Below are 9,768 nucleotides of genomic sequence, written 5' to 3' on the forward strand. Positions count from 1 at the left end.
ACTTCCTCCTTATTTGCTGTGTTTTACTATTACCACTGCTGTATATTGGTGTGCTGCTGCACTTTTTTTTTTTTTTTTTGGTGCTGGGGATTGAACTCAGGACCTTGTGCTCACGAGGCAGGCAGCAGAACCACTGAACTAAAGCCCTGGCCCTGCCGCACATTTCTTTTCAACCCTATGTTCAGGGATGTTATGTTTGCAATAGGCCATTTATGCAACAGAAATAAGTGGCTTTTTCCCCCCTGAGCTTTTGTTAAACATTTACCAGCATGCCATGGGTTTGGTGACCAAGTCTTACCACCTTTTCCCTTGGTTTATCCCTGTACATATATCTCCCCGACTACGAAGTAGGCTACACAGGATCCAAATCATCTTCCTATTTCTGCAAGGCTCCCATAGGACAGTATTGGCAGGATGAGTTTTGGTCCCTTCATAGCAGCTGGGGAGCACTTCTCTTTCCTCCCACTTTGCACAGCCTGGGAGTAAGCATTTGGCCGAAGTCAAAGTTCCTGGAATGCTCCCAAGTGGACTCTGAATCCTGGAACGCAGACAAGACCCAAGGAGAGAGTTCATGCTACAGTCACTGCACCTGCAGCTCCTGAGGAGTGCATGGTGCTGGCAGAACACGTTCACTGGCAAGTTTCTGTGGTATGACTTCAGTGTGGCCTTGGCATAACCTCGGCAACATATTCCTGTTGCCTAGCCTTTCTTGGGGAAAGTACAAGATGAACCCCAAATATTTTTACAGCATTGGTAAATAAAAAAGAGGGCCGGGAATGTAGCTTAGTGGTGCTATGCCTGCCTGGCAAGCGCAAGGACCTGAGTTTGATCCCTGGTACCGCCCCCCCAAAAGTAGCCCAGTGTAGTGATGCACACCTATAATCTCAGCTACTCTGGACATGGAGGCCAGAGAATTACAAGTTCAAGTTTGGCACTGGCAATTTAGTGAGACCCCATCTCATAATAAAAAATATGAAGGGCTGGGGATGTAGCACGAGCAAGCAAGCTCCTAGGTTCAACTCTTACACACAGGGTGTGGGGGGTTAAAACATGCTAAAAAATAATGGAGACATGTCAAAAGGACACAGAATCCAGCTTTAAGGAAGGCCACTGGTCAAATCTGGGACAAATTTGTACACTAAAATAAAGATAACAATGGATTAATGTGGAGTACTTTGGTCTACAGACACTGCAGGCTGCCAAATCATCGTGAGGAATTTCAGTCTCCTATTTGCTGAGCTGTGTTGGGATTGTGGCTTATTTGCAGAAGTTCTTTATTTAAGTCATCCTTGATCAAGATGTTTATTCTGGGATGGCGACATTGCTTTTATGGTTGCTCCCTGCCTAAAGTTTGTTCCCCTGATAGTGATCGGAATGTGCTATAATCGTGATCTTATAACTTCTTGTTTCTGTCGAGTTAATATAGTTAACAAAATATATAAAAAAAGGTTTTTTATAAAAACTTTAAACCTTCTCCCAAGATAATAAAGAAACTTCAAAAGGATCCTGAATATTACGTACTTTCTTACTGACAAGCGGCTCGCGACAGATTAAAACCCATTAATTGAAATAGGAATTCAGCCAGGGATTTAGCTCAGCGGTTGTGCTGCCTGCTTCTCAAGTGCAAGGACCCGAGTTTGAGCTCTAGTACCCTCCCAAAAAAAGAAATAAGAATTCACACTGAGATATATAGAGAGAGTTCTTCTTTATAAGACAATGCCAACAAATACATGCAAAGACATTAATGAAAATAAATCACCATTTGGCAATTATCATGGTACTGTTGACTCATGTAGTATTCAGCAATGAATACGAAAATGGGTTGTTGGAGGTTCAGTGGAGAACAGCATATTAAAGTAGTTTCAGAGTATTTACCTGGAAAATATTAATTATTTACAAAGACAAACATGGTGACTTATAGTGGAAGAAACCAGCAGATAGTACCCCAAACAAGTTTAACATCATCATTGGTAGGATGGGTTGACATCATGTGTTTCTTGATGTAATACATTGAGAACACAACAGAATTGTGTGTGTGTGCGCACGCGTGATATTATTGCCAAGAATTTATAAGTCTAAACCTGATGAAACACCAGAAAGACTTATGTTGAGTGATATCCTACAGAATCAATCAAAGACCACACTCTGAAATTGTCCAAGTCATGAAAGACAAGAGCAAGAAAATGTTCCATACTGAAACAAATTAACAAGACTTGGGCCAGGGATGCAGCTCAGTGGCACCACGCCTTTCTGGAAAGTGCAAGGTCCTGAGTTCAATCCCTGGTACTGAAAGAAAAAAAAAAAAGACTCAGTAAACAATTGTAATGCATAATCTTGGATTTGGGCTAAAAAAGGAAAAGGAGACATTGCATATTTGTTGAAATTTGAATGGAGTCTGTGGATTGGATGGCAGTGTTGTATCAAGGTTAGTTGCCTGATTGGTAGGGTTACATGAAGTTTATAGAACATTGTACTTGTTTGGAAAAATACACATTGAAATTTTTTTGGGGGGGTTGAGACAGGGTCTCACTATGTAGTTGAGACTGACCTGGAACTCACTATGTAGCCCAGGCTGGTCTCAAACTCACAGTGATCCTCCTGCCTCACCCTCCCAAGGGCTGGGATTACATGTGTACGCCACCATGCCCAGCTCACATTGAAATATTAAGAGGTAAGATGGCATCATGTCTGCAATTTGCTCTCAAATTGATCTGAAAAAAAAATGATAATGGATATGAATATAAGTAAATATTAACAGCTGCAGAATCTGGTTTAAAAAAGATAAGTGATAGCCAGATGTGGTGGCACACGCCTGTAATTCCAGCACTTGGGAGGCTGAGGCAGGAGGATCGCCATGAGTTCCAGGCCAGCCTGGATTATATAGTGAGTTCAAGGCTAGTCTGAGCTACATATTGAGACCCTGTCTCAACAAACAAATAAACAAAAAACAAAAAAGATAAGTGTTCTTTGTATTCATTGCATTTTTTTGGTAAATTTGAAAATAATTTAAAACAACTTTTAAAATAAGGCCAAGAACTCTTTCAGAAGGAAGAGCTCCTCTCAGCCAACAAACATTCAAATCTCTCCCACTCTAAACAAAGGAAAACTAAAAACAAAATGAAGAAGTCAGTCATACAGTATTGTCACCACTTCCTTCCTGCTGGGCATCAGGATATGGAGGAAACACCACTGGAGAGGGTCAGGAAGCCTCTGTTTGGGGCTGGCTCTGCTGCTCCCTAATTGTGTGGCTTTGACCAAAACGTTTCATCTCTCTGAGCCTCAGTTTCTAAGATGGGAACAGCATTATCTCCCTTGTAGAGCTGTCCTGGAGGTCAAGAGCAGATTATAAAATCTTAATGTGTTCTTTTCTTTAACTCCTGGTGACATAGGGGCATTGCCTTTGCCACCTTCTCAAGTGTATCCCCTCCTGGGACTTGGCTTGCCCTTGCAGGACTGCACACAGTGGACCCCAGCCTTCTGGGGGCTGAAGCTCTCACTTTTGCTGCCTCCTTTTCCCAACCTTGCCTGGACCATCTGCCTGCTTGTCCAGGAGAGGTGTTCACTCACTGTTGGTTTGTTTGCTTTTTTTTTTTTCCCGTTATCGGGGGTCCAACTCGGAACCTTGAGCTAGTGAGGCAGGCAGCAGAACCACTGAGCTAAATCCCCAGTTATTTGCTTTTGTTTTCCTTTTCCTTTTCCTGCTCTTTTTGGAGTGTCTAGTCTACTCCAGCCCTTGGGAGTCGCCATTGTTATGTAGATGACAACCTCACTCCACCTTCAGGACTCATATGTCTTGGTTATTCTCTTTCTAGCTGGATATTCCCACAGATACTTCAGATTCACCTTGGGCAAAACTAAACAGTTCCTCTTTACTTATCTATCTTCCTTATTGAAAACACCACCTTTCCTCCAAATACTTGGGCTAGAAATCTAGAATCATTTCTTGTTAATATCACAATTATTGCCAGGTGTAGTGGTGCTCTCTGTAATCCCAGCACTTGAGAGGCCGAGGCAGGATTGCTGTGAATTTCTGGGGAATATTGTGTGTTCAAGGCTAGCCTGAACTATATAGCAAGACCCTGTCTAAAACACACACACACACACACACACACACACACACACACACACACAAACACACAAAACCCTCTCAATTATTATTTGCTAGAAATATCTCTTATATGCCCAATACCACCCTAGGTATTTTGCATTCTTGATTTGCCTTTTTATTAATTTTTAAACTTAATTTTTCTATTTTATTTTGTTCTTTTTTTCCTAACAAAGCTGGAATCTAAGTTTCAGAGAATTTAAATAACTTTGAACCCAAACTGGGACTTGATAATAGGATTGTCTGATGCTAAAGCCCACTCTCTTATTCACTGTATTACACTGACTTCTTACTGAATTCTCATACATAATTGTTCATTGATTTTTTTTTTTTTTTTGTGGTACTAGGGATTGAACTCGGGTCCTTGGGCTTGCAAGGCAGGCCATGTTCATTGATTTTTGATCATTTTCATTACTGAAATGTCTCTTGAATAAGCTCTTTCTTTGCTTGCTGTCACCACCTTGTTCAAGAACTAACATATATTAAAATATGGTGACACAAACCTGTAATCCCAGCACTCTGGGAAGCTGAGGCAGGAGAATCACCAGTTTAAGCTAGCCTGGGCTTTTTTCTTCTTCTCCTTCTTCTTCTTTTTTTTTTTTTTCAGTATCAAGAATTGAACTCAGGGCCTTGTACTTGTCAGGCACTTCCCGGCCCTAGCCTGGGAAATTTAGTAACTCAGCAAGACTTTGTCTCAATGTTCCCCTCCCCCATACTAGGAATCAAACTCAGGACCTTGCACTTGCCAAGTAGGCATGGTGCCACTGAGCCACATCCCTGGCCCCTTGTGTCAATATTTAAAAAATAAAAATAAAAAGGGTTAGGGATGGATTTAGTGTGAAGGCACTGTGTTCAACCCCCAGTACCTCCAATATATACTTTCTATACTCTTATTACAAATTTTTTGTAAACTCAAAAGTAGTTCAAAATATATTAATACATATACACATACATAGTTGTTTTTTCCTAATTACAAAGACAATATACACTAGTTATAAGAAAGTTCATTACAAACTGCTGAGCACGGTAGTGCACACCTGTAATGGGAGGCAGAGGCAGGAGGGTCACTGTAAGTTTAAGGTCAGTCTGAACTATATAGGGAGCTCTGTTTCAAAAAAAGAAAGAAAGGGCCGGGGATTTAGCTCAGTGGTTCTGCTGCCTGCCTTGAAACCTCAAGGTCCTGAGTTCAATCCCTGGTACAAAAAAAAAAAGGTGGGGGGAGTTCATTACAGATTAAATAGTGGAAGCTCCCCAATCCCAACTCCTAAGGATAACCAACACAAACAGTACAGCATATATTCCTTATTTTTTCTATGTATATCCTGGCATGTTATGCCTTGAAAAAAAATCATATCCTGAAATTTGCTTTTCTTGTTTATAAGTGCATATGGATCTACCTCAATTGGTGGTATTGTTTTTAAGGAACTTTCTTTCTTTCTTTCTTTCTTTCTTTTGGAACCAGGAATGGAACTCAGGATCTTACACTTACCAGGCAGGCACAGCACTGTTGAGCTACATCCCCGGAATGGTGGGTTTTTGTTCTGTTTTCTTTTCTTTTGCAGTACCAGGAATTGAACTCAGGATCTTGTACCTGCAAGGCATATGCAGTGCCACTGAGCTAAATCCCCAGGCCTGTTTCTTTTTCTTTTTTTTAATTTGGTAAAATATACATGTTTTAAAAAGAAAGAAAAAATATGCATATGTTTTACAAAATTGAATAGGCACAAAAGGATATTCAGTGGAGCCTGAAGTTACCACTGGCCTGACATACGAACAATTTGGGTTAATTAGATTAATGGAAGATTCATGTCTCTTATCTATAGTATGTACCCAGGTAAACCCTGAGATCTCTGGACTTATAACCAACCTGAGTTACAACCAGCCCTTGGGAACCGATCGAGTTCTTAAGTCAAAGGTCCACTGTATTAGGTATGAAAAATGTCTCCTTCCACTCTTGTTCCTCAAACACCCACCAGCAATGCCCTCACTGGTTTCTTGGGTCGCTTTCTGGAACCTTATTTCTTTTTTGCTTTGTTTCATGTGAGACAGACTCGCTATGTAGTTCAAGCTGGCTTTGAACTCACTATGAAGTCCAGGTTTGCCTTGAACTTGCTGTGATTCTCCTGTCAGAACCTCTCAAGTGCTGGAATTACAGGCTTGAGCCACCACACCTAGACTTATATCCCCGTGCCTGGGATTTAACTCAGGCCCTTGTGTTTGCCAAGCAGGCAGTGGAACCAGAGCCAAATCCCCGGACCCTAACCTTCTTTCTTTTAACCGCTCCATGGCTTCCTGTTGTAGGGATGTACCAAACGCGTTTTGATGTCCCATGGGGGAGACTTAGATTGTTTCCAATACAGTATTACTACTTATCAGACTCTAAATTTCGTGTCAGATTTATTATCACTCAATTTTCCCTAGCTATATGGCGTTCTGAGATTATTTACCTGCACCATAATTCACTTGTCCATTTCCCCAACGGTAAAAATTTCGGCTTTGGTACCACTTATCTTGCTCTTAGGCACTTACGCTAGTAAGCATTTCTGCCATTTTGTGGCAATAGTTTATGTACTTTATCAGACTGTGAACTCCTCTAGAGCAGAAGCAGTGTTTATATGAAACTCTTTAGCTCAGTGGCGCCGTGTCTGCCTGGCAAGCACAAGGACCTGAGTTCGATTCCCGATATCAAAAAAAAAAAAAAAAAAAGCACAGTTAACTTCATAGCCCTCACGTGGGCAGAGTTAAAAGTGTAGTACTACAGTCTGAACTACATAGTGAGACCCTGTCTCAAAAAAACCAAAAAAAAAGAAAGAAAAAAGAAAGAAAGAAAGAAAGGAAGGAAGGAAGGAAGAAGGAAGGAAGGAAGGAAGGAAGGAAGAAAGAAAAAAAAAGTGTAGTACTAGACCAGCCCTTCGGGAATTCCGGAATCTAGCGCTGGGAGGCGGAGCTAAGGAAAAGCCACTCCCCTTGGGCGGTCCCGACGGGCATGCGGGGCGGGTCCGGAACTTTTGTCGGAAGAATCCGTGTTTCTCAGGGAGGACATTGGCCGCAAAGCATGCCCCGCACAAGCATGGTTGCCGCATAGCGGAAGTAGCTAAATACTCTGCCGGAGTTAATTTTTCTGCGGGGCGGAAACGGCTGTCTGCCCGCGTCCCAACCATTTCCAGTCCTCTTTCCTTTCAGGACCCCATGAGTAAGCTGTGGCGGCACGGGAGCACCTCTGGGGCTATGGAGACCCCCGAACCGGGTAAGCGCGGGTCAACTCTCTTGGAAAAGGAGCCTCTTTTCTCTGCTCAGAGCTTCCAAGGTCTTCGCCACTGATGAGAAGGGGAAAGGCGGTGCTGTTGTTATGGTAACAACGAGTGTGGTTGGAAGAATGAGACCCCTCAGACTTGCCCTGCCACAGTTCAGCGGGACAACGTTGACAGGCTCTCTTTCCGCAGGGGAAGCCCTGGAGTTGAGCCTGGCCGGTGCCCACGGCCACGGAGTGCACAAGAAAAAGCGCAAGAAGCATAAAAAGAAACACAAGAAGAAACACCATCAGGAAGAGGAGACTGGGCCAACACAGCCGTCTCCTGTCAAGCCCCAGCTCAAACTCAAAATCAAGCTGGGTGGGCAGGTCCTGGGTACCAAGAGGTGAGGTAATAGGATCAGCGTTTTACTTGGGGAACTTAAGGAGCAGGTGCAGACAGAAGTTAGAAGCTGGCTGGGCTTTCTAGAAGACAGAGGGCCCAATTAAGGCAGCAAGAACTCAAGAGGTTTGTAAAAGCTGTATATAGCTGCTCAGCAGGAGTCACTTATGTTAGAGTAGTATTGCTTCTCTGCAGTGTCCCTACTTTCACTGTGATTCCTGAGGGCCCTCGCTCACCCTCTCCCCTGATGGTTGTGGATAATGAAGAGGAACCTATGGAAGGAGTCCCCCTGGAGCAGTACCGTGCCTGGCTGGGTGAGAAGGATCTGGAGGTGGGGAAACTGGGTTTCTCATTGTACCTGCCTAAGGGAAGGAGCTGGTTCTGAGTGAATGACAATTTTGACTGTGCCAATATTATTAAGCCAAATTAGGATCCCCCATCTGAACAATTTTACTTTTTTTCCCTCCAACTTTCCTATCCAGATGAAGACAGTAATCTGTCCCCCTCCCCACTTCGGGACCTGTCAGGGGGAAGAGGGGACCATGAGGAAGAGGAGGAACAGAGATGGCTAGATGCACTGGAGAAAGGGGAACTAGATGACAATGGAGACCTCAAGAAGGAGATCAATGAGCGGCTGCTCACCGCTCGACAGGTAAGTTGGTTCATTCTTTATTCACTCATCAAATATATATTGAGAACTTGCCATGTCCCGAGCACTTTGCTAGGCAGTGGGGATATCAATGGAGGAGAACAGGCAAAGTTTCTGTTCTCTTGGAACTAGTATTCATGTGTGTGTGTGTGTGTGTGTGTGTGTGTGTGTGTTGTACAGGGGTAAAAAAGTAAATAAATGATTTCAAAAAGCTGTACAGTTTATGAGAAAAAGAAAATAAGGTGATGAAATAGAAAAATGGCAGAAAAGACATTAGGTAGGATAATCAGGGAGGCCTCTTTGAACAGGTAACATTTCCAATAGCAGAGTGGCCAGCAGGTACAAAGCTAGCAGGCACAATGACTCTGAGACTGGAACATGCCAAGCAAGATAAAAGAGACGGGAAAATCTGTCTAAGCCAGTAATGGGTTGTGTACAGACATATTTTTAAATTTGCATATTAGTTGGGCCAGGGATTTAGTTCAGTGGTTCTGCTGCCTGCCTCGCAAGCACAAGGTCCCAAGTTTGAATCCCAGTACCAAAAAAAAAAAAAAAAAAAAAAAACATGTCAGTAGATCCCTTTGGCTTCTATGTAGAGAATAAGTCTTAGTGGGGGTAAGGATTAGAAGTAGGGAGACCCACTAGGAAGCTGTTGAAGTAAGTGTATTCAGCTGAGAGAATGGTAGCTTGCAGCAAGAGGAAAATAGTGACAGTGGAGAAAATCAGATGAATACTGAAGATATTTGTTGGGAAGGGGCTGGAGAAAGAGGAAATCAAGGGTAACCCTAAAATTTTGGCTTGAAAAGTTACTCCGTTGATGCCATCTATTGCAATTAAAAGATTAAAAACAAACCTCTGGAAGCGTAGTACAGAGTTTTGGTACACCAGGTAGACAGGTAACCTTAACGGTGCTTTTCTCCTTGAGAGTCAAGGACCTAAAGCTGAACATCGAGAGACCTGAGAGGAAGCAGTATTTAGGGTCCCACAACGGGATGCTCCTGACTGTCCCTCTCCCAGGCCTGTATTCTGTAGAACCCTCTTTCCTTGGCCCCCTCTTTCACCTCCCTTGACCTGACAGACCTGTTCTCTCAGTCACTCTCAGTTGTCTGACCCCACTACTTTTCTCCCCAGCGAGCTCTGCTCCAGAAGGCGCGGAGTCAGCCTTCCCCGATGCTGCCACTCCCTGTCCCTGCGGGCTGCCCGGCTCCTGCCCTCACGGAGGAGATGCTGCTAAAGCGTGAGGAGCGGGCACGGAAGCGGCGGCTGCAGGCAGCGCGGCGGGCAGAAGAACACAAGAACCAAACTATCGAGCGCCTCACTAAGACTGCTGCGCCCAGCGGGCGGGGAGGCCGAGGAGCTGCGCGGGGCGAACGGAGGGGAGG

The 9,768-nt window shown here is 43.7% G+C and overlaps 1 protein-coding gene across 1 annotated transcript in view; it reads left to right on the forward strand.

The window, feature by feature from the left end:
* The first annotated feature begins 7,131 nt into the window (after positions 1 to 7,131).
* Positions 7,132 to 9,768, forward strand: part of Ino80b (INO80 complex subunit B) — a 2,990-nt gene continuing 353 nt past the window's right edge. The window contains 5 exon segments of the mRNA XM_033764965.1: positions 7,132 to 7,352; positions 7,549 to 7,741; positions 7,933 to 8,051; positions 8,220 to 8,389; positions 9,518 to 9,767. Coding sequence (XP_033620856.1) covers positions 7,295 to 7,352; positions 7,549 to 7,741; positions 7,933 to 8,051; positions 8,220 to 8,389; positions 9,518 to 9,767 — 790 coding nt within the window. The 5' untranslated portion in view covers positions 7,132 to 7,294.

Source organism: Fukomys damarensis, unplaced genomic scaffold, assembly GCF_012274545.1.
Source record: "Fukomys damarensis isolate Sample0158 unplaced genomic scaffold, DMR_v1.0_HiC HiC_scaffold_2, whole genome shotgun sequence".
Taxonomy (NCBI): domain Eukaryota; kingdom Metazoa; phylum Chordata; class Mammalia; order Rodentia; family Bathyergidae; genus Fukomys; species Fukomys damarensis.